Here is a 26299-nt window from a genome sequence, read left to right on the forward strand (position 1 = left end):
GAATGGCAGCTCCAGTAAGAGCCTTTTGCATCATAGCTGAGGTCAGCATTAACAAAGATTCCATGAGTGCTCCCAGCCGAGCTGTGGATGTTTACAGCAAAGGGGAAAGTTGTTGGAGTAATTGATTGATAATAAAGACTACTGAATCATCCTGATCTCTTTTCTCCTATAGAGGATGGCACAGTCTGGCTGGGGTTATTCGTTCTTATTGCCATGACAGACTCATGAGAATGGTCCTGGTAGTAGTGCCACAATGTCTGATCCACAGTGGCCATGAAGTAACGTTAAAGCCCAGCTCTGGAGCATGTGAAAAGACCTCAGTTTTTTAATACAGGCTAAAGCAAACCCCAGTGCACATGTGCTCCAATAGAAATATTGGCAATGTTGTGGGGAGTACCAGTGCTTTGGGGGCCACCTGGGAGTTGTGGAGTACAACATAGGCACACACAGATCTATAGAGCTCTTAAACATCTGTACTTCTGCTGCAGCAGTGGCTCTACTGCCCTAGGCACTGGTGCTCAAGGAAAAGCTTCAGAGCAGAGTATGCATGAGATTGGAAAGGAGGGATTTTACACACCCAAGTCAGCACAACGAACATCTCCTTGAAGGAGCAGCTCTCTTGTCTGGTCTGCCATATAGGAGCAGTGGTTGTTGATGAAACCTGCCAGGAAATGACTCTTCCACAACGTTTATAAAATTAGTAATAAAATTATTTGCAACTTTTATCTTCCTAAGAATTTTCTGTGATAATAAAGTTATTGAAATGCCAATAGGAATTACTGAGGTAAAAATATCCTTAGACTGTAATTTATCTGCCACCAAGTTCCATGAAAAGGGATCATCCTTCATTCAACTAGATACAAAGTTCTGTTAATTGATAGAAATTCCTGTTTGTGATTCTTAAACAAAACGTAAAGTAAAACAAATACATAAGTGTCAACAACAAAAAAGTAGAACCTTTGAGCTTTTAGATATGTAGACTCCTAACTGATTTTCTCTTTTTAGTGAACTCAGGGAGATTACTGCTTCACTTGGGAGAGCTTAGAATCAAATAAGGAATTATAGGACTCAACTTTGCCTTCCTCTTAAGGAATCTATTGTTTTGCCAAATTGCACTGCCAGCTATCAAGATAAAACGTGTCTCTGTTTTATAATATGGACTGTTTTAAGAGGATCTTGCTGTGTAGCCCAATCTGACCTTGGCCTCTTAATCCTCCTGCCTCAGCCCATAATTACTAGGATTCAAGGATTATACCACCAAACCATAATATGCTTTTAATTTTTAAATAATTTTAAGTTAGGGAAATGTTTACTTAAAGACACTACCATTTTATTAGAAATGTTCATTACATAATAAAACTGAATTCAGTGGGATATAGTTGAGATAAATATTCATGAAAAAATTTTACTAGAGGGCTGGAGAGTTAACTCAGAGCATTTGTGCTCTTGAAGAGAATCTGGGTTAAATTCCAGCATCCATATTGTGGCTAAGAGTTTTCTGTAATTCTAGTCCCAAGGGATCAGACTCTATCTTCTGACCTCTGCAGGCACTAGGCAAACACATGGTAAATAAACTTATATGGAGGCAAAGAACTCATACACATTAAATATAATTTTTTAAAAGTAAAAGTTTTCCTAGAACTATTAAAAGAATAGTTTTAGGGCAATAATTCTCAACCTTTCTAATGCTGTGACCTTTTAATACAGTCCTTCAGGTTGTGGTGACCCCCCCAAACCATAAAATGATTTTCATTGCCCCTCATAACTATAATTTTGCTACTGTTATGTATCATCATATAAATATCTGAGATTCCCACAGTTCCTCCTCCCCCCCCCCCCCGTCTCCAAGAGGATGCCCTGCACCAGTACAGTAAATGAGTGCTTGGAGGAAGATCAGTGTGGCACTGTAAAGCCTAGTGTGCCAACCACAAATGCCAGCACCTCTTAATAACAATCAGCATGACCTCTGCCTAAGTCTTGGCTTCTTCCTCAGAACAGAAGACTTGAGCATGTTTTCTGTGTTACCTGACTGTCCTACTGACAGGTAGCTGGGAAACTTTCAATGCTTGAGGGGCCTCATTGCAGCATGAAACACTTGGAGTGTTGCAAGTAAACATCAGAGAAAGCAACAAATTATAAGCTTTAAAAAAACCTACAAGTGCTCTTAATTGGCAAATTACATGCAATGGCCCAGAAAAGTCACATTCCTCCCCCAACCCCCACCCCCACCCCCGCCTCAAAAAATAAAAAAAGGTTTTAGAAGCCTGCCTCCTCAGAATCTCTGGCCAGGCTGATTGGAAAAGGATAGTTGCCCATACAAAGCCAGTCTATAAAGTGTGGCTTTTTACTCAAAGGCTTATAACTCAAGGCAGATGAGGAGAGGAAGGATCAAAGGGCATACCAAACAATATGGAAGCATGACAATGACAAAATAAATCAGAAACCAGCTAGGAATATGATTATGAGACAGAAAGTCCAAAATAATTACTTTTTGAAATCTTGATGATCTCAAAGAGAAAAGATAATGATTAGAAATTGTAAAAGTACATGAACAAAAGTGAGAATATCAATAGAAATTTGAACCATATAAAAGCAAGTTTTAGAACAGAATATTGTTACTGAGTTGATTTTTTTTTCTGAAGGCTCAGCAGCATATTTGATCAAGCAAAGGAATCCATAAACACAAAAATATAGGTCATTTGAAATTCTGGAGTTAAAAAAACAAAAAGTAAAGAAGTTTGAAGAACTTTATAATATATCATCAATCAAAATATGTAGGTGTGGAGAAAAGAGAAAAGGAAAGAGAAGAAAGGAAATATAGAAACAAATAAGCCAGAGAAAAGAAGGGAAAAGAAAGCTGAAATTAGTTGAAGAAATATTAATAAAAACATCCCAAACATAAGAAAGAAATGTACACTCAAATACATTAAACTCAGGCTACAGAGATGGCTCAGTGGTTAAGAGCACCCTTCCAAATTTTCTGAGTTCAATTCCCAGCAACCACATGGTGGCTCACAACCATCTGTAGTGGGATTCAATGCCCTCTTCTGGTGTGTCTGAAGAGAATGATGTACACACATACATAAAATAAATAAATCTTTAAAAAAATTAAACTCAAAGCTACAGCTAGGATAAGTTCAAAGAGATACATATCAGGACATGCTATTTTCAAATTGTCACCAGTTACACAAAACCCCAAAAGAAACAACTAAAAATGATTTATCATATTCAAAGGAGCTCCAATAAAAATCTCAATAGTTATATTAGGAAATCAAAATTTGTTCAGATATTACTTCCAAAGTGATTTTTAAAAAACAAAAAAGAAAGAAACTCTTCAGCAAAGAAGATTACATCCAGTAAAACTGTCCTTCAAACACGGAAGAGAAATGAAGATTTTCTCAAATAAACACAAGCTGAGGGAGGCCAGCACCACTAGATCCTGCTTACAGGAAATGCTAAATAAAGTGCTTCGTGTTAAATGTTATGACACTAGACTGCAGTGTGAAAGCATACAGAAATAGAAATCTGAAAAGACATGGAAATAAATTACTGAGTACCAGTCAATATATTGGCTAATATCAAATAGTGTTATATTTTAATGATGGAATTAAAAGCACTTTTAATTTGGGAGCTGTAGAGATGGTTGCATGGTTAAGATCACTAGCTGCTTTTCCAGAGGACCCAGATTCAATTCTGAGCACACATATGACAGCTGAAAACCATCTATAACTCTAGTTCTAGGAGATCTGATATCCTCTTCTGGCTACTTCAGGTACAAGGCACACACATGGTACACAGACATGAAGTCTGACAAAAGATACACAAAACATTTTAAGGACTTTTACTTTGGTAAAAAAGAAAATCTAAACATAAATACATGATATAAAACTATAAAATATATGTATCAATAAGCAATATATTAAAATGTCACATATATAATAATAGTTGAGGTTTACCTAACATTACTGCCCTAAAATTATTCTTTTAATAGCTCTAGGAAAACTTTTACTTTTTAAAAATTATATTTAATGTGTATGAGTTCTTTGCCTCCATATAAGTTTATTTGCCTACCCAACTAAGATATAAGAGCAGGAGAAACCTACATTTCAGCCTATTAACAAGTGTGTGTCAGCTTTTTGGTGTTTTGTTTTGTTATTGTTTGTTTAGTTTGTTTTTTCGACAAAGTTACGGTGTGTTGCCCAGGCTAGTCTAGAATCATATCTATAACATCACACCCAGTGTAACTGTCTTTTAAAAATCAATTTTTTGTAATTCATGCAAAAACAACACTAAATTTATTGACCACAATAATATTTGAAGTTATATATAGTGTTTACTTATATAGCCATCTTTTTTTTTAAAGATTTATTTATTTTATATATGTGAGTACATTGTCACTGTCTTCAGACACACAAGAAGAGAGCATTAGATCCCATTACAGATAGTTGTGAGCCACCATGTGGTTTCTGGGAATTGAACTCAGGACCTCTGGAAGAGCAGTCAGTGCTCTTAACCTCTGAGCCATCACTCCAGCCCTTATTGCCATCTTTTTGTCATTTCATTTTTGTCATATGTCATTTTGACATATTCTAGACTATGATATGTTCAGAGCATCTTTGGTCCTTGATTTTTAGATACTTTCTCCCTTGAAAACCTAAAATATCCTTAGGAAAAGAGACATATTAAATAAATATAAAATGTAGATGTGCTTAATGCAGTATGCAAAGAAAATACTATGAGAATGTTTTTAATACCTAAGTGCAGGGAAAATTTGTAAACATGTTTAGCTTTATAATAGATGCAGTACTCAAGAAAATGTTACAAGAATATTATGAAGAATTTCTGGATGCTTTTCATCCAGACTCCCCAGATATCAATATTTTGCCACAATTAAATGTTGCCATATTTATCTGCATATTAGTGTGCACACACTTTACTAAATTGCTTGTGGATAAAATGCAGATCTGATGCCTCTTTATCCCTTCTTCAGTGTGGATTTAAAGTACGGGGAAATGAGGTTGATGGGAAGAAATAAGATATTCTCTTGCATAACATCAGTACAGTTATGAAAATCAAGAATTTAACAGTACCATAATACTATTATGTAATCTGATTCCAATTAAATTTTGCCAGTTCTAATAATGTTCTTTATAGAAATGGGTAAAAGAATAATTCTTTTGTTCTGATCTTGGATTCAACCCAGATTCGTACAATATGTTTAACAATAATGTTCCCATAGACTCTTTTAATCTAGAACAATTACTCATGTTTTTCTTTGCTTTCATGTACTCAATATTTATGGAGATCATAGGTCAGTTATTTTATATAATGACTCATTTTATATAATGACTAAATTATATAAATTTAATTTTTCTGATGTTTCACAGTGATTTAATTTCTATACAATTTGTCAGGAATGTGATGCTGTGTCCTTTTCAATATATAGTGTCAGTGATGCCATGATGTAAAATTGTTCCATTGTTAGTGATACCAGTGTGGATCACTTGGCAGAAATGGTAGACAGTAAGGTTTTCACTAAGAAATAACTTTTTGGCTTTGTATTTAATAAGTACCTTCTGGAGATATATTTTATGCTCTATAAATACCTTGTTTTACCTGAAACTTTTCCTTCTGCTTTTAGTATCCACTGGTGATTTTTGCCTGAACCAGTTCTTAGTATGAAGACTGCCATTGTAGACTTTTGTAATTATACTTCTGTAATAAGTTAAAATTATGTTATAGGGAAGAATGTTTAAATCATTATTTATATTACTGTCTGTTCCTGAATTCTTATTTTCTTTTTATTAAATAAGATTTTGCTATAAATCGATACCAAGTTTAGCCAAAAAGAGCCTTTCAGTCTTGCTCTAAGAACCTTTTTCTATGTTCTCATCAATATTTAAATATTTTCTTATTGAAAAACAAAGAAATTGTGAGGGAAGAATAGCAATTTCCCGGGGGGGGGGGGGGGAGAGAGAGAGAGAGAGAGAGAGAGAGAGAGAGAGAGAGAGAGAGAGAGAAAAGCTATTCTAGGTAGAAAGAACATAGCATACTAAAGCAAGAAATATGAAAGGGTACTATGTGCTTACACACCCACAGTATTGTCAATTCTATAAGCCATGAGCAGAGTGCTGAAAAAGAAGGGAAGAATTTTATATACTATCATTAAGAGTTGAAATTGTATCCTACCAGTGATGATGAATTGTGATGTAAGTTACAGAGCTGACACTGGGACAACCGTGCCCTCTGTTGTGATAGTGAGGCACAGACCCCGCAGCAGTGTTTTGTTTTATTTTTGGTTTTGTTTTTTAAGTATTTGTTATTCAGCCCCAGAAAATAAGCAGTCTTTTCATCTGTGCTTTCTATGTTAGAAATGTAAGATACATTCCCTTGATTATACATGTAGAAAACCTGTAAAACCATGAAATTTGAGACAACTTGAGAAATTATATGTACAGTTTTTTAAAAAGCGACTTTAATACTGACTGCATGAATTCTGCCATTGTGTTTCCCTAGAAATTTGGAACTAACTTCTCTTGATTAGAAAGATTTGTTTGAACAATATGAGCTAACCAGTACCCCCAGAGCTCGTGTCTCTAGCTGCATATGTAGCAGAAGATGGCCTGGTCGGCCATCATTGGGAAGAGAGGCCCCTTGGTCTTGCAAACTTTATATGCCGCAGTACAGAGGAACATCAGGGCCAAGAAGTGGGAGTGGGTGGATAGGGGAGCAGGGCGGGGTGGGGGGGGAGGAGAGTATAGGGGACTTTCAGGATAGCATTTGAAATGTAAATTAAGAAAATATCTAATAAAAAATTGAAAAAAAGAAAGATTTGTTTGGAAGATTAAATACTTGCCACCTCTGAACCACTTGTTCTTCAACATACCCAACACAGTAACAATTTAGATTGAATGTACATGTTGCTATAATCTGTGTTCATTACATTTCCTAGAAAACTTGTTCTAGGTCACCTGCTATTCAAAGAGCCTGAATAGAGAAATACAAGGCATACTATCCCCAAACACTATGTGATGCTAAAGGCTAAGGTGTAAACAAGGACACGCCAAGACTCCTCCTTGAGACTGTCAGTATTATGAAAAGTATTCCTTTATACTGTAAGTAGTTTAGGAAACTATTAATTTTTATGAATAATAGAACTTCCTTCTGAGGTTTTGATTTAATCAAGAAGAACCTGGACATTTTGTTGCTATTATAGTATGTTCTATAATTTGAAAGCTGCCTTACTTCATTTATTTGTAATGTTTTTATTATTACATTTCCTTTTTTACAGTCCAGCTGTATCTTCCCTCCCAGTCCCCCCTCACACAGTTCCATCCCCTGTCTCCAAGATAATGGCCCCTTACCAGGTCTCCCCACTCCCTGGGGTGTCAAGTCTCTCAAGGGTTAGGTGCACATCTTCTTCCACTGAGACCAGAACAGGCAGTCCTCTGCTGTGTATGTGTCAGGGGCCTCGGACCAGCTAGTATATGCTGCCTGCTTGGTGGCTCAATGTCTGAAAGATCTTGGGAGTCCAAGTTAGTTGAGACTGCTGGTCTTCTATGGAGTTGTCAACTTCTTCCCAACTTCTTCCACCCTTTCCCTAATTCAGTCCGTTGACCCTCTTACATGACAGCCATGCATAGCATCAGTTTTAGTGCCAGGCCTAGGAGCCTCCCCTTGAGATGGATCCCAAGTTGGGCTGGTCACTGGAACACCTTTACCTCAGTCTCTTCTACATTTTTATCCGTGCAATTCTTTTTACACAGGAACAATTCTGGGTCAGAATTTTTGACTGTGGGATGACAACCCTATCCCTCCACCTGATGCCCTGTCTTTCTACAGGAGGTGGACTCTATGAGTTCCTTCTCTCCACTATTGGACATTTCATCTAAGGTTCCTCCCCCTTTGAGTCCTGAGAGTCTCTTACCTCTCAAGTCTCTGGTACTTTCTAGAGGGTCCAGCCCACCTTCCCACACCCTGAGGTTACATATTTGCATTCATTCTGCTGGTCCCTCAGGGCTTCTCTCCTATCTCCAGCCACCCCCATACCTAGTCATTTTCCCTTTCCCTTTCCCTCTCCCCTCCCCCTCTCCTCTCTTACCCAAGTCCCTCCCTTGCTCTGTCTCCCTTAGTTCTTTTCTTCTCCCTCCCTAGTGGGATTGAAGCATCCTCACTTGGGTCCTTCTACTTTAACCTTCTTGAGTTCTGTGTATCCTAGGTAGTCTGTACTTTTTTGACTAATGTCCACTTATTGGTGAGTACATACCATGCATGTCTTTTTGGGTCTGAGTTATCTCACTGAGAATGATATTTTCTAATTCCATCCATGTTCCTGCAAAATTCATAATGTCCTCTTTGTTATGCTTGAATGGTATTCCAGTGTGTAAATGAACCACATTTTCTGTATCTATTTTTCTGTTGTGGTACATCTGGGTTCTTTCCACCTTCTGGCTATTACAAATAAGGTTGTTATGAACACAGTGGAGCATGTGCCTCTGTGGTATGGTGGGGCATCTTTTGGGTATATGCCCAAGAGTGGTATTGCTGGGTTTTCAGGTAGATCTGTTTCCAGTTTGCTAAGGAACTTCCAGATTGATTTCCAGAGTGGTTGTACCAGTTTGCAATCCCACAAGCAATGGAGGAGTGTTCCTTTTTCTCCACATCCTTGCCAATATATGCTGTCACCTGAGTTTTTGATCTTAGCCATTCTGATTGGTGTGAGATAGAATCTCAGGATCGTTTTGACTTGCATTTCTCTGATCACTAAGGATTTAAAACATTTCTTTAAGTGCTTCTCAACCATTTGAAATTCCTCAGGTATGAATTTTTGGTTTAGCTCTATACCCCATTTTTTATTTGGTTGTCATATCATCTGCAAATAGTGATACCTTGACTTCTTTGCCAATTTGTAATCCCTTGATCTGCTTTTATTGTCTTATTGCTCTAGCTACAGCTTTGAATACTATATTGAATAGATATGGGGAAAGTGGGCATCCTTGTCTTGTCTCTAATTTTAGTGAAATTGTTTCAAGTATCCTTTTTTTTATTAAACTAATAAAATTTATCTTAAAATATACAACTCAACATTGATCATTTTAAGTCATCAAAATAATTTACAATAGTTAAATGCCTCATATATATATGTATATGTATGTGTATATATATATACATATATATATATATATACACACATACATATATTTTTTTCTGAAGCTAAAAGTAATATGCACTCAACCAGTTTTTAAAATCTACTTGGAACATTAAACATGATAGAAGTAGAAAAGATCTCTTATGAAGTCCTCTATGAAAGGAAATTGTGACAAGTTCCTGAATGACAGAAATCATTCCATCTCCAAGGGAGAATACACAGTGTAACTGTGGCTTCATAGAATGAATTGGGTAGTGTTCCTTCTGTTTCTATTTTGTGAAATAGTTTCAAGAGTATTGGTGTTAGGTCTTCTTTGAAGGTCTGATAGAATTCTTCACTAAACCCATCTGGTCCCTGGGCTTTTTTTTTTTTTTTTTTTTTTTTTTTTTTGGTTGGGAGACTTTTAATAACTGCTTCTATTTCTCTAGGGATTACGGGACTGTTTAGGTGGTTTATCTGATCCTGGGTTAACTTAGATATTTGGTATTTGTCTAGAAAATTGTCCATTTCATCCAGATTTTTCCAATTTTTTTAATATAGGCTTTTATAGTAGGATCTGAAGTTTTTTGGATTTCCTATGTTTCTGTTGTTATGTCTCCCTTTTCATTTCTGATTTGGTTAATTTGGATACTGTTTCTGTGCCCTCTGGTTAGTCTGGCTAAGGGTTTATCTATCTTGTTGATTTTCTCAAAGAACCAGCTCCTGGTTTTGTTGATTTTTTTGTATACTTCTTTTTGTTTCTACTTGATTGATTTCAGCCCTGAGTTAGATAATTTCCTGCCATCTGTTCCTCTTGAGTGTATTTTCTTCTTTTTGTTCTTGAGCTTTCAGATATGCTGTCAAGCTGCTGGTGTATGCTCGCTCCAGTTTCTTTTTGGAGGCACTCAGAACTATGAGTTTTCCTCTGAGCACTGCTGTCATTGTGTCCCATAAGTTTGGTTATGATGTGTCATCATTTTCATTGAGCTACAGAAAAACTTTATTTCTTCCATGACCAAGTTATCATTGAGTAGACAGTTGTTCAGTTTACATAGGTATGTGGGTTTTCTGTTGTTTCTGTTGCTATTGAAGTCCAGCCTTCGTCTGTGGTGATCTGATAGGATGCATGGGATTATTTCAATCTTCTTGTATCTGTTGAAGTTTGTTTTTATGACCAGTTATATGGTCTGTTTTGGAGAATATACCATGAGGTGCTGAGAAAAAGTTATATTCTTTTGTTTTAGGTTGACATGTTCTGTAACTACATTCAATTCATTTGGTTCATAACCTCTATTAGTTTCACTGTGTCTCTCTCTGTTTAGCTTCTGTTTCAATGACCTGTCTATTGGTGAGAGTGGGGTTTTGAAGTCTTCTACTATTATTGTGTGGGGTTCAATGTGTGTTTTGAGCTTTAGTAGTTTCTTTTATGAATGTGGGTGCCCTTGCATTTGGGACATAAATGTTCAGAACTGAGACTTTCTCTTGGTGGATTTTTCCTTTAATGAATATCATGTATCCTTCCCCATCTCTTTTGATATCTTTTGGTTGTAAATCTATTTTGTTGGATATTAGACTGGCAACTCCTATTTGTTTCTTGGTACCATTTGCTTGAAGACTTTTTTCCAGCCTTCTACTCTACAGTAGTGTTTGTCTTTATCGTTGTGGTGTGTTTCATGTTTGCAACAAAATGCTGGATTCTGTTTGCATATCCAGTCTGTTAGATTATATCACCAAGGAATCTTATGATAAGTTCAATAATATTCTCTTAAATACTTGAATTTCATTCGTAGGACAAATATTTTTATGTCTGATTTGTTTTGTTGTTTGGGTTAATTCAATATAGCTTCTCAGGGATTTTTTTTCAAACCATTAATATTCATTTGTAAGGTAGCTATCAGAATACATTTGGAACCATAAAATGGAGTTTGCTTATAGAAAATCATTTTTTTCTATTTCTTGGTTAACTCTGTCAACTTGACAGGACATAGAAAATATCTAAAAAGAGAGCCTAAATTGAGAATTGTATTGGCCTGTGGGTATGTCTGTAAGAGATTTTCTTGCTTATTAATTGACATTTGAGGACTCAGCCCAATGTGGGTGGTACCATTCACTAGGCCCATGTTTCTGGACTGTATTCCTACAATACAAATAGATGAGCATGAGCCTGACCCATCATGCCAGTAGTATGGTTTTTGCTGTAATATCTTGGCTGTGAGTAAATTCCCTAGTTAAAAGTCAAAGTGTAAGTACATAAATATATAAATACAACCTACTGAGTCCATATTTTGGGGCATATCTGGTTGCAAGGCAGAACCCTTTGCATGGAGTAACCACTAAGGGAGCTTATCCTTGGTAGAGGTTAATTATTCTTCCGTCAGTTATTAGTTGCCTGGGGTGTTTTGTCTAGGGGCATAACTCCTGTGAAATTTTCCACTTCCATGTTAATATGTCCATCGATATTGCCATTGTTCCGGTTTTGTTTATCCAACCATTTTTAAAAGACCATTTTTCAGTAGACTTCCTAGTATTCTGGCTCTTAAAATCTTTCCATCCCTCTTCTGCAGTGTTCCCTGAGCCATCGATGCAGAAACTGTGTTATAGATTTTTTCAATGTGTCTGCACTGCTCATGATGCATTGATCTCTGTATCATGTCAAGTTATTGTTCTCTATGATGGTCTCCATTTGCTGGAAAGAAAGGTCTCTTTGATGAGGGATGGTAACTACACTTATCAAGGAAAGTGGTTAGGAAAAAAGAGGACTTGCAGGTCATGGGTCTGCAACCAATTTGTAAATATCCAGTACTTAGAGAAGTAAAGCATCAGCAGAAGGCACTGTTTTTCTCTTTCCATTCCAGGCTTGAACTTGAAAGATTTGGCTTTTAGTCGTATCTCAGGTATTTAAAAGATGTGAATACTATGTAAAGTATTCTAAAAGTGGCAAAGGATATAGAAATTAATAAGGTAGGTTTTCCTTTCATATTTACAATATACTAACAATGATAAGACAAATATTAAATACATATAAGATAAAGAAAGGCAAGTGCCAGAAGTTACAAAGATACAAAGTATTTTCTAAGTGGGAGAGATTTATCATGGGTAGTAGATTCTCTACACTGCAACTAGAGACAGAGACAGAGAGAACTATCAGCCTCTGTAGTTAAAGACAAATCAAATAGTTCACTGCCCTTTCATTTATCTGTTTACTTTCCCCTTCTGCTGTGCTATAATGTTCTCCATGACTGGGTATTTATTACTTTGTGTATCACAACTCACTTGTGTCTGGTTTATAAAGTGTACTTGATCAGTGGGTGTTGATTGATGTGTGCCATCATTGATAATCAAACTTTCTGTCTAAAACATTTTTATTCTATTGCAAATCATGTTCAAAAATAATGCTATGCAACTAAGTAATGTACTATTGTAAGAAACTAAGCATTTTAGAAGGATAGCTCTTATTTGGTTATACACAGGATGTACCATAGTATCACAAAAAGATCAAAGCTGATGTCTGCATATCTGTATGACTGAATAGGAGAAAGAAGACACTATTATTTTTTCTAATTATACTAGTTACAACAAAATTTTTTTAAGATATTTGATTGACAAAGCTCAAACCTCAGTGAAAATGGGTGATTAATAAATTTACATTTCAACTGTGAGTAATAAGTCAAATTTTTAAGCTTGAAACTACAATATTAAATGGAAAATATTACTCAGATATATTACTAAGAAATTACTAACATCTTTGAGGTTTACATTTCTGTGATTTTATTTATTGTATATTAGATGAAATGTTACATAGTATAAGAAGTTTTATATGTGTAAGAGGGCTCTTTTGAATCATAGGTTGGAAATTATTTCAGATAATACCTTTATGTCAATCTAGTGAGCATATGTGGATCAGCGGCTGGAGTCATGGTAAAAGTACAACATTTAGTGATACACAACAACCAGAAACTATAGTATTTTGAGGGGTGGATATATATAATCATTACAAAGTAGTTTTTAAAAATAAGAGCTTATTTATTTCACATAGACATATTAGAAGTCCAGAGAAAAGCAGTGCAGGGCTTATCTAGCAACTCAAATTTGTGGATGTAAAGAGTCATAATTTAAAAAATGGTTTAAAAAATGAACACAGGATAGAAGATAGGATAAAAGCTTCTTTTTGGAAGGATTTCTTTTAATCTTAGTATTTGTAATAAACTGTCTTCTCCCAGAGATTTCTTCCAACATCTTGCTGTCAGAGTTACATCAAAGACCTCCCAGCCAAAAACTGGCTAAGACAAAAGGGAACTGTGTCCAGTTAGAAGACCAGTAGTGCTTGTTGTTTCTTTTCTCTGTTTATTCATGGTGCTACAAAGATTTTGGGGTTCCAATGGTAAAGCTAAGTTATTCATACATTAAGATGTAGTAATCAAGAAGTCTGCGTTTGGGACTTGGGAGATGGTTTTATTCATAAATTTTCTTGCAAACATAAAGACTTAACTTTGATGCCAGGAACCTATGTATAAAAAACCTGGTCCCAGTGGTGCCTTTGTAATCCCAGTGCTAGAGAAATGGAGACAGGCAAATCCCTGGAGCTTGCTAGTCAGTCAGCCCCAGCTTACTTAGTGATCCTCAGGCTAATGAAAGAGAAAAAGGGGAAAGAAAAAGAAAAAGAAAAGCCACCAGATAGAGGCTTCCTAAGGAATGACACCTAAGATTCCCCTCTAGTCTCCATACATAAAAGCATGCACGTTCATCTACATGAATGAATTTGCACAGACGTGAAACCCCATACACACAGAAAGAAATGCTTCCATCATCAAATGATTCAATTTTTTTACCTCAACAAATATTTACTTTTATGTACTATAGACATATGACTCTGAATGTCTATGTATTATATGTGTAGTAAAGTAGGGAAATGGGAATAAAATGATAGTACATATTATTATACAGAGAATATTCCTAGAAACTTCTGATGTGATGATACAAGCAAAAAACTGAAAGAAATGAGGGCTATGTACCAGTATAATATTTGAAGGAAAGTGGTCCAAGGGAGAAAACAGCACAAAGGCCCTAAGGTGAGGGACACTGGACACAATTGCTGAAAAGAGAGAAACTAGTATGGCTGGACCACAGCGAATCCAAAAATGTTAAAAGACAATAATGGGAGTGAGCTGGAGAGATGGCTCAGTGGTTAAGAACACTGACTACTCTTCCAGAGGTCCTGAGTTCAATTCCAAGCAACCACATGGTGACTCACAACCATCAGTAATGGAATCTGATGCCCTCTTCTGGTGTGTCTGAAGAGAGGAATAGCATACTCATATATATAAAATAAATAAATCTTTAAGAAAAAAATTAATATATATTAAAAGAAGAATAATAGGAGTGATGGTTTATTGGCTTCATAGACATTAGCCAATATTATAATGTGAAATTCCAAGTCTTTAAAAGTTATAAGCATATGTTGCATCTTAGAAAGAATTACATAACCATGTGGTAGACAAACAGCAATGGAACAAGAATAGAATAAGACCAGGTACCAGAACACAAATGATGTTCCAGCTGTTATAGTCACCATGGAAGTGAGAAGTAATGATCATACTCTGTATTTTAAAGTTAGTTTGGGTATAGTTTTAACACAAGGAGAAGACTCAAGGATGTTTTCACTGTCTTGCCCAGGTATAAAACTGGTTAAAAAAAAAAAAAAAGAATGGCTATTCATTGAGTTGAAAATTTGAAGATAATGAAACATCCAATGGGTGGTAAAAGAAGTTAGAAATTTAAGAGCTTAGTGCTAGCTCTTAGATAATACACAAATATAAAGTGGAGGATAGAAATTGATTTTAGAGTTATAAAATAAGCAGTTTTTCTGTATGTATGACGTTAATGCCAAAGTGAATACCTACATATAATATTCTATGACTTTTTACAGGAAAAAGAACAATTCCAGTAAATTACATACTAGTTTACTAACTAGTTCATTAATGTCTAAAGGTTAGTACAATAGTTGAAGATACTAACCTGAAGCCAAAACTACTTACATCCTGGCTCTTCTGTAACCAGCTGCATGACTTAAGCAAAAATATAAATTCCATCGAAGCTTCTTTCTTCATCTGTAAAAAAAAAAAAAATGGTACTAGTACCTCACTATAAGATTACTTAACTCATAGTAAACACTCAATGATCTATCAGTATCATTAAATTTTATAGTTTTGGTACATGCTATATATAACATTTCTAATTTTATTTAATGTTCTACAAGCATGTGTCAGCTACAGGACAAATAGTGTTTCACCAGGACCCAGAAATTGGAAGTTTAGATGTTTAAAGTCATTCTTCCTTATTAATCAGTGTTTGAGTGTCTTATTCTCAGTTAACTGTCTTCTGTTTAGGTCACAGTGCTGTAGATATCACCAAGGTGGCTAGAAGACATCGCATGTCTCCTTTTCCCCTGACGTCTATGGACAAAGCCTTCATTACAGTCCTGGAGATGACTCCGGTGCTTGGTACAGAAATCATCAATTACCGAGGTACTTTCATATTTGTCTTGGTCTTTGTCTTCTGAGAGACTCGTGCAACATGAACATACCAGTTTCTAAAGCACAGTGCTGACTCTCCATTATCACCATCAGAATCTTCTTTCCTGTTTCTATATTCTATTAAACTAGTATTACTTAATAGTCAGTATAAAATACTAGATCTCTTTCATTTCATAAAATATGGAAGGGCCATCTGTCCTTTTTATCCAAAATACCAGTTCAATACCCTAAAGATGGTGCTGTCAGCATGAAAAGAAAAGATAATTCTGAGTCCATTGGATAACTTCTCTTTTAGGAGTGGGAAATAACTTGTAACCCTGTCTTGTAACCATATATTGTAGAAAATTCATTCAGTTTCTAACTAACTTCAGCTGTATAAAGGTTTAAAAGTAACTCATGTTGGGACTAGTAATGTGTGATGTGATATTATCTTATAATGCTGGTACAAAGGCAAGCTGGAGTTTCTAGCCAGCTACATACCCAGGGCAATCATTTATCAAATGATTGAGCAATGATATAGACTAGATTAGATAGCAAATGCTTCTCTTTTTTTGGTAAGATACTACTTTGTAGCCTAGGCTGGCTTTCAATCTGTGATTCTCCTGCACTAGCCTTCCAGGTGCTAAGATTATAGGCATATGCCACCATGCTCCATTTAAATGCATTTTTTGAAATAATAATATTTTCAACTTACAATGGTTTATTAGGATATAGCATATGCTAACATGCATCTGTAGCTAAAAATAACCTACTTTATTCTTGGATCATTAAATAATTACTCTGATCTATTTTCTGTTTTATATATATATATATCATTCATATATATGCATATATATATATGTATATATATCTTGGGTTTTTTGCTCCTAGACCAGTAAGGTAGGACATTCAGAATAGTTTATGAAAAGATAATGAAAATGTTATTGTCTTAGTCATTCATTGTAACAAAAAATACCAGACCTAATTGATTTAGAAGGAAAAATACCTGTTTGGTCTTTTTTGTTCTGTTGTCATCATTGTTGTTATTGATGAGGGGTCCGGGAGGTGGTAATGGTGGTTTCTTTAAATAGTGTCTCATTGTGTATCCCTGGCTGGACTTTGTAATCCATGCTAAACTTGAATTCATGGAGATCCACCTGCGTCTGCCTCCTAAATGCTGAGTTGAAAGTCATGTACCATTACGCCAGTTATCTTTAAGAAAATCAATTCATGATCCAGTGGTCCTGGAACTTTGAACCTCTAATGAAGCATTACATCTTGGCAAGAGTCAGTGACAGAACAAACAACTTACCTCATAAGCCAGGAAACAAAATGTAAGAAGAAAAGGAAGAGGCCAGAATTCCCCAACCCCCTTACGGACATGCCCTCCACAATGACTGAAGTATTCTACAAAGCCTCTCCTCTGGAAAGTCCATTACATCTCACAGTGCCACCTTGGGTACAGTGGGCCTTTGGGGGACACTATAGTAAGTGTTTAATCGATTTCCATTTCTAATAGCCTGACAAATTGTATTTTGACATTGATTTCTAGCAGACTAAGCTCTTGAGTACTTCACTTGTGATGAAACCCCACCTCTCAGAAAGTTGTACTTTGTAGAAGTTTGGTTCTGGTTCTTCCTCCCAGCTCCATAGTTCCAGAAATAACACTCAGATTCTAAATATATTTGCAAATACCTTAGCCATATAAATAAGCTCTGCTTGTGACTAGATCATAACTTAAAAGAACCCTTTTTTTTTAATCTACATTCTGCCATATGGCTGGTTACCTGTGTGCAGGTACCATGCCTCCTTCCTGTTACATCTGCCTGGGTAAATCTCCCATGCCTGGCTCTATCCCAGAATTCTTTCTGCCTTCCAGATAGCCCACCTTCTATTTTACCCTTTCCTATAGGCCATAGTTTTTCTTTTAATTGACAGGTAATGCATCCATACAGTACACAGATATTCTCTCTACTTTATATATTCCAAATGAAATATAGTTCTTAGTTGTTTTCATAAAGACAGAAACATCACAAAGTAATAATTTTAGCTTTTGGGTAATAGTTCTATCAGTAAAGTGACGACTGTGCAAGAATGAGGACAAGAACGTAGTTCTCAACACACACACATAAAAAGTTAGGTGTGTCGGCACATGCTTGTGAACCCAGTTTGGAGAAGATGGAGACACTCAGGTCCCTGAGACTCAGTGGCCATCCAGCTTACCCTTTTTGGTGAACTTCAGGTCCTCCTGAATGACCCTGTCTCCAAAAACAAGGTGGATAGCTTCTGAGGAATACCACCCACGGCTGTCATCTTGCTTCCAGACACGTGCACATTCACGCATATATACACACACAAAGAAATAAGTGTCTGAGTAAAGAGTTTTATTTATAGAATCTTAAAACTGTGTTTATACTGCAAAGAACATTACAGAATAGTTATACAACACCCTAATTTTTCTGCAAGGAAATTCAGACTCAAAAGCAGAAAGGGAATAAGAGTAAGGTATCAAGACTTACATTCTTTCTGTTACATAATGTTCTCCTGGTCCAACATTAAAATATTTTTAATAATGGTAGCTGGCATAACAAATGATGTTAAAGACCTGAAATTAGTGAAATAGTACGTGCATGTTCTAACTCCTTTGTCCTGGCCCTGCTTAGATAAAAATAGGTTTAAACAGCTTCCACTTATCCTACATCTTTGACTCACATTTTTTTAGATTTAACATTTTCTGTTGTTTTCATTTTACTCTATGCTAAATGAAATAAAAGTTAGGAAGCACACTAGAATAAGGAAAATGTCAGAAATTCTTTCAGAAGTCGGTATTAATGAAAGTATTTACTGTTAAATACAGACCATTCAGTTATTTATTAATAATGCAAACCAAAATTTATTTGGAAAATACAAATGTAACTGTAGATTATTAAAATTTTAATACATTCATAGCAACAATTAACTAACCAGTCCTGAAAGTGGAATAGAGAATTGGTGTGAAGGTGATATGAAACTGCAGGAGCTTCTATAATTTCAATGCCCTTTCCCCTTAACATTGGTTTCTTAGAGAAATCAAATTCTGTGTTCCAAGTCACATTGACACAGAAATTTCAAGGAAAAAGTATAAAAATAACTATATTTTCTACCAGGAGAGAACTGCCTTCTCTCCTCTTCATCAGAGCAGATCAATCACAATTAATAAACTCTGCATGAATGGTTAGCTTTTGTCAGATAAAATAATAACCAAGTTAATATTCAGCCTTTGAGCTGGATCTAACACAGCCACTTTTAATACCCAAGAGCATATAATTAGACCTAGACATTTTTGTTAGATGTTTAGAACATATATAAAGGTTTAGTTCCGTTCTATTAAGACTGGTGCTAAGTAATGTCATATGTAAAGAAAGATGACTAAAAATAGAACTGCCCATTATCTAGGGCAGACAGAGTGAGCTCGGAAGGGTTACTCTTCTTAGATGCCTCTTTTGTAACCTTGTCTTTTGTCAATTGATTTATAAGCATTATTGGTCCCTTTTTCATTGTTTGTATGTTTATTTGGTGTGGCTTTATGTAGGTTAGTAGTTCAAGTGCCATCAGTAAGTGATTTTTGTTATCTTATCACTGCCTGGACCTTAATTAAACTACAAATTCTAACACTATATCCATTACATATTTCCTTCTAATAAGTTTTCATTACAGATACTGAACTAAAATTTTCTACCTTTACATCAATATTTTTTCTTCTACAACCTCTTGAATGCATTCCTGATCTTCATCCACACTGCCACTGTTTTTTATTTGGGTCATTATTAACTTTTTGGATTAGAAGTTCCTTGCAGTTTTATACCACCTCTATTCCAGTTTCATGAGAATAATCTGTTCAAATGGAAATTGTGTTTTTAAAACTCCCTACATTGAATTCCTCTTTTCAAACAGAGACTTGGTCAATTAATTTTGCTTTTTCAATTTCACTTGTGTATAAAATGCATTCTGGTTACTTTCCTCCTACACTGGCCATTTTGCCTTCTTTACAACTCTGATGGGTCTTATTTTCATTAATATATTTCTCCAGGATTTTTTGGTTTCCTGTTTAATATCTTGGATGACTCACTGCTTGTTCAAATATGTATTATTTAGTCTCCAAGAATATTTGTGTTTTCTATAGTTTCTATTATTGTTTATTTCAAATTTTATCACATATGATAATGATGATGTTGAAACTTGATTTGTGTTCTGTTATATGATTGATTTTAGAGAAGGTTCCCGGTGCTTTTGAGAAAAACATGTATTCTTTGTTAATTGGACTATTCTGTTTTATCTAGTTGATCCATAATATAGTTTAGCTCTGAAGTCTCAATGTGGTAGTTTGGAAAATCTAAATTTGAGAATAGATAATTTAAAACCCCTCCTATTATTGTGTCGGAACTTATGTGGGTTTGTTTGTTTTTTTTTTTTAACCATGCAATGTTTGTTTTATAAAATTAGGGCTCCTTTTTAATCTCTTTTGGTTAGTTTTAGTTTGAAGTCTACTTTATCACTATAGGTATAACTAAACTTGCTTGTTTGCGTTTTCTATTTGTTTGTAGTCCTTGTCTATGTAAGTTCTGAGGGGTTGCTGGATGTTACCTGTACACTCACCTTGGATAATGTTTTGTCAAGGTTTTGGATAGATTTCCTTAATCCATGCATTTCTTTGTTTGAAACTTCCATATGATCATTAATTCTTTTAAAAAGTAAAACTGAATCCTGTCCCAGTCTTTGTAGCTACATATGTACGTTTGGATACTCTTAAGGGAGACCTGGTCAGTTGGGGATGGGCCATGAGTGGTGGCTGTGTCATATTCTTTTGTGTTTATTGTTTTGCACATCTGTTGGAGTGGATGTGTCTTTTCATTTTCACTTCCTTTTCTGGGCCTGTTGGGATGTTTTATTCTCTAGAAGTATATCTGCATGAATCTCAGCAGTGAGGATTAGTAGACATTGGTGTTGATAGTCAAATGGAATCACTGGGATAAATAATCTCATCAAGACCAAGGCTAGAGCTGCACACTAAGCACCAAGGCAACCAAATGAAGTCAAAACCTCAGTCACCCCTTCAATTCTATTATCCTGGTTGGAACAGAATACCAACCATCAGATCAGGTCAGAACCACAGGTCTAAAGGAACTCCTTGGACCACATTGTATAGTGGTTTTTCTGGTCTTTGCTGTAACTTTTTCTATTTTTTTTCCTACAAATATGGCCAACTGAAACTATTCCCTTTAGGTATACTTACACTTTTAGCCAACAACTACATTATAACTCTAAAAATGTCTACAGCTTACTGTATTCTGCAGTTTCTTTATCCTAATACATCATTACCTTTAGTCTTCTTTCTGCATTCCTCTACTAGGAACATAGCACTGTGGATATTCAGAAGCAAAAGACTAGTTCATGTCGTAGGCAAGACAGAGTGAATTTATATAAAATGTCCTCATGGACTCAGAACTGCATAGTTTTAAGCTTTTGAGTTATTTCTGGAATTTTCATTTAATGTTTTAAGTAATTGTCAGTGGTGAACAATTCACTATAAAAAGTAAAACTGAACACAAACGAGGCTACTGTCTATATGTCTGTGATCTGTAACTGTATATAATCTCACCTGAAAATAACTGTGATGTTCTTAATCTCCAAAAATTGCATTTCACCAGGCAGCTTTCCAAATGTATTTTCAGATCTCTGTATCACCAAGCTGTAATTTTCCCATAGTATTTATACACACATACACACAAGTATAAATAAAAGCATATTGTAAATCTCATTTAAGCAATTCTGATAAAATACATTATTAATCAAAAAGCAAGTGTTGCTAGATATGGTGCTGAAATCCTACACTTAGGATAAGGCAGGGAATCATGGCTTCAAGGCATAGCTTGGCAACAGGAACACCATATCTCAGAAGAAAAAAGGAATAATTGATTTTAGTAAGATTTTAATTAATAGACTCAAGTTTCATCAAGATTAGATTTTTAAAAGTTCTACATTTAAATATTACTAGTTTTTCCAATCTTTTTAGGTACCTTATTCAGTTTTCAATATGCATGCCTTATTTATTATAGACTATTTAGCAGTCTTTCTGTTTACTATCTTAAAGTTAAATAATCTATATTAATACTCCAGAATATAAGCAATTTTACTACAGTTAAAATGAAAAGAAAAATATTTAAGAAGGGACAGTATTAAAATCCCTTATCTTTGGGGTCAGTGAGCCAGCTAAGATGATAAGAGGTCTTGCTACCAAGACTGAAGACCTGCATTTGATCCCCAGAACCCACATGGTAAAAGGAGAGAACAAACTACTGCTGGTTTCATTGACTCCCAAAGAACATTCATGCAGTATAACACATATACACAGTAACACAAACTATATAAATAAGTGTTAAAAATTTTAACACTATGTCTTTGCCTTATTCCTTAGTGAATGAATCAGTGTTGTAGAAGTTAGGGATTGTTTTAAAGTACTGTACTACATGGTTACAAAATATCCTGGAGTATCTTCCCCTGTACAGTATAGGGCAAGTTGAAGGATGATAATTAAGGAGGTTGCTACTAGCAACAGGAGAGATGGGAAAGGCACTTTATTTCATGCCTGACAACCTGAGTTTGATTCCTAGGATCCACATGTAGATAGAAGAAAACAGACTCCTGCAAGTTGTCTTCTGACCTCCACACACATGGCACGTACATTTATATGCACATACAAACACAGATGCAAATGAATAAATAATAAGGAATAATACTAAAAGTGATTAGTATTACTTTTCTGTAATCTCAAAAACATTTTGGAAACTTTTAAAAACCATTCTATACATAGAAATGAATTAAACTGTAGTGATAAAATAAACCTCATTTTATAATGTGAACCATTACATTTTCACTTGCTTACCATATTGGCAGGTAATCAGTATTTTAGATAGAAAAATGCAAATGTACTTACTAGCACTTAGAATAAACAATATATTTTGTTTCATAAACATAGACACTTTATTGTGTTATTCCATATACAGGATTTTAGGATTAACCATAAATTCATCACCTTGCTAATACTTTCCAAAAGATATCTTTACTCAGCTGGGCGTGGTGGCGCACGCCTTTGATCCCAGCACTCGGGAGGCAGAGGCAGGCGGATTTCTGAGTTCGAGGCCAGCCTGGTCTACAAAGTGAACTCCAGGACAGCCAGGGATATACAGAGAAACCCTGTCTCGAAAAAAAAAAAAAAAAAAAAAAAGATATCTTTACTCTAAACCCATTAGTCTTTCTGAGCCTACAATACTTAAATAAAATATACAGTGAACCAAAATTTTGTCTAGTCTTTCAAGGGAAAAAATGGAAAAGAAATTGTATTGCACCTGGGGATCCATCCCATAATCAGCCACTAAATGCAGACACTATTGCACATGCCAGCAAGATTTCGCTGAAAGGACCCTGTATTTATGTCAAGACTGCTTCTCAATTGTTAGCACAGCATATTAGTAGCTTCTCACATACACTGGGTATAATGGTGGTTTTAAATGTTTCAGTTTTAGTGCTATCTCAATAGTATCAGTAAACTTTTCAAATTATCAGCTAGAATATAGAATAATGGATGGTATTGGTCATAGTGTCTCTTCAGAGCAATGGAAACCCTAAGACACTGTTTATCATTTATATTGAAGAGGCTGTCTTTTCTCCACTGTATGTTTTTGGCAACTTTGTGAAAATGAAAAACAAAGATGACTGTAGCTGTTTCTTTAGGTCCTTAATTTTATTCCATCAGCTCTGTGTGAATGTGTGTGTGTGTGTGTGTGTGTGTGTGTGTGTGTGTGTGTCTTTTTACCAGTACAATATTGTCTTTGTAACTATGACTCGATAGTCTAATTTGAAATCAAATGATGTGAATCCTCCAGCACTGTTGTTGAAGGTTTCTAGTTTTTTGGGTTTTTTGGTGTTGTTTTTTGTTTTGGTGGTGGTGGTTTGTTTGTTTGTTTGTTTTGTTTGTTTGTCTAGAATGTTTTGCTTATTGGGGTTTATTGTGGTAATGATTGGGGTTTGTTTTTGACTTTGAGATTTTGGGTTTGTTTTTGGGGGGTTTATGGGGCTTGTGTCAGATCTGTCTGTACTTTCATATGGATTTTAGAATTGCTTTTTTTATATGTTCATAAAGAATAATGCTGTGATAAAGATGCACTGAATCTGCAATACAATAATTTTCTATCCTGTGAACTGAGGAGTCTTTCCATCTTCTCATGTCTTCTTCATTTCCTGTAATCACTATTTTTAAATTTTCCCTTGTAAAAGTGTTCCAACTTTTGGATAGTTTAATTTTTAGGAATCTTATGCTAGAGATAAGGCAAATTTTCTTGATTTCTTTGTCAACAGGTTGAGTATTGGTATACAAAAAAAACTATTTTAAATGTTCATTGTTTTTGTATCTTACTTCTTTGCTAAAGATGTTTACCAGATTGTGTAGTTTTCTGACAGAATCCATAACATCTTTAAGTATCAAATCATATCACCTGAAAATTTGGATTTTTTTTTTATTTACTCCTTACTTTCCTTTCTGTGCCCCTGGTATTTCCTCTCTTGCTTTATTACTCTAGCTTAGACTCAAGCACAATATCAAATAAAATGATGAAAGTAAGTACCCTTGTCTCATTCCTGAATTTAGAGTAAAGTGTTGACGTATGTTCCTTCTCTTCCTAATTTCTTCAGAGTTTTTTTTTGGGGGGGAGGGGGTTGTTTGTTTAATCATGAATGAATGCTGAACTTTGTCAAAAGACTATTTTTTAACTATTTAGATTATCATGTGATTTCCAAACCTTTGTATGTTTATGCTGCACTACTTGTATGATTTAGGAATGTTGAACCATAATTTTATCTATGTATCAAAATTAACTTGGTCTTGGTTGTCTTTTTAATGTGTCATTGACTCAGTTACAAGTATTGTTTGTATTGAGTGTTTTTTGTATCTCTATGCTTTAGAGAACTTTACTCACAGTGTTCTCCTTTTTGTTCTGCATCTGATGAGTATAGGTAACAAAGTATTATACTGGCTCACAGACTGGCCTTACACTGTTTGCTCCCTCCTACTTTACTTGGTATTTGAATACAATTGGTGATAATCCTTCTTTAAAAGTCGAATGGAATTCAGCTTCCATCCATCTTGTCCTAAGCTTTTCTTTGTGGGAAAAGCTTCCATCTCCATCCTCCTTATAAGTCTGTTCAAATTGTTTATGTGATTTTGATCAAATTTTCACAGGTCATATGTGTCTAGGATTTATCTATTTCTACTTAATTTACCATCTCTTTAGAATAAAGATTTTTTTTTCCCAAGAATTCCCTGGTGCTGCTTTTATTTCCATTGGTATCTATTGAAATGTTTTCTTCTTATGCCCAATTTTATTGGCTAGGGTCTTTCTGTTTGTTTTATTTAGTTTGACTCTCTTGTTTATTTGTTCTTTTTTCTTTTCTTCTTTCTTTTTTTTTTCTTACATGGTGGATTTTTGGGGGGTATTATTATTATTATTTAATCTTTTTTTACTCTCCCCATTTATCCCCCTCCTGGTCCACCCTCTAACTGTTCCACATCACATACCTCCCTTCCCCCAGTTTCCAAGAGGCTGTCTCCCCTCTCCTCACCCCACCCCCCACCCCAAGCAACCCCTCACCAGATCACCCCACTCCCTGGGACTTCAAGTCTCTTGAGGGTTAGGGGCATCTTCTCTGACTGAGTGTATATCTGGCAGTCCTCTGCTGTTTATGTGTTGGGGGCCTCATATCAACTAGTTTATGCTGCCTGGTTGGTGGCTCAGTGTCTAAGAGATCTCAGGAGTCCAGGTTAGTTGAGACTGCTAGTCTTCTTATGAGGTCACTCTCTTCCTCAGCTTCTTCCATCCTTTCCCTAATTTAACCACAGGGGTCCCCAATTTCATGCCAATGGTTGGGTCTAAGTATCTGCTTCTGTCTCAGTCAGCTGCTTATTGGATCTCTCAGAAGACCACCATGCTAGGCTCCAGTATATAAGCATACCAAAGCATCAGTAATAGTGTCAGGCCTTGGAGCCTACACCTTGAGATGAATGGATCCCAAGTTGGGCAGGTCACTGGACCTCCTTTCCCTCAGTCTCTTCTCCATTTTTTTTTAATTAGGTATTTTCCTCGTTTACATTTTCAATGCTATCCCAAAAGTCCCGCATACCCACCCCTCCAATCCCCTACCCACCCATCCCCCTTTTTGGCCCTGGCATTCCCCTGAACTGGGGCATATAAAGTTTGCAAGTCCAAAGGGCCTCTCTTTCCAGTGATGGCTGACTAGGCCATCTTTTGATACATATGCAGCTAGAGACAAGAGCTCCGGGGTACTGGTTAGTTCATATTGTTGTTCCACATATAGGGCTGCAGTTCCCTTTAGCTCCTTGGGTACTTTCTCTAGCTCCTCCTTTGGGGGCCGTGTGACCCATCCAATAGCTGACTGTGAGCATCCACTTCTGTGTTTGCTAGGCCCCGGCATAGTCTCACAAGAGACAGCTATATCTGGGTCCTTACAGAAAAATCTTGCTAGTGTATGCAATGGTGTCAGCGTTTGGAAGCTGATTATGGAATGGATCCCTGCATATGGCAATCACTAGATGGTCCATCCTTTCGTC

General features: G+C 35.7%; 1 protein-coding gene across 23 annotated transcripts in view; it reads left to right on the top strand.

Annotated features, from left to right (window-relative positions):
* Positions 1 to 26299, top strand: part of Gphn (gephyrin) — a 467448-nt gene that overhangs the window by 357696 nt on the left and 83453 nt on the right. For all 23 annotated transcript variants that reach the window (XM_006515899.4, XM_017315079.2, XM_006515903.4 and 20 more), the window contains one exon: positions 15514 to 15651. In XM_006515899.4, the coding sequence (XP_006515962.1) occupies positions 15514 to 15651 (138 nt within the window). The remainder of the gene's footprint in view (positions 1 to 15513; positions 15652 to 26299) is intronic.

This window comes from Mus musculus, chromosome 12 (genome assembly GCF_000001635.26).
Source record: "Mus musculus strain C57BL/6J chromosome 12, GRCm38.p6 C57BL/6J".
Classification (NCBI taxonomy): domain Eukaryota; kingdom Metazoa; phylum Chordata; class Mammalia; order Rodentia; family Muridae; genus Mus; species Mus musculus.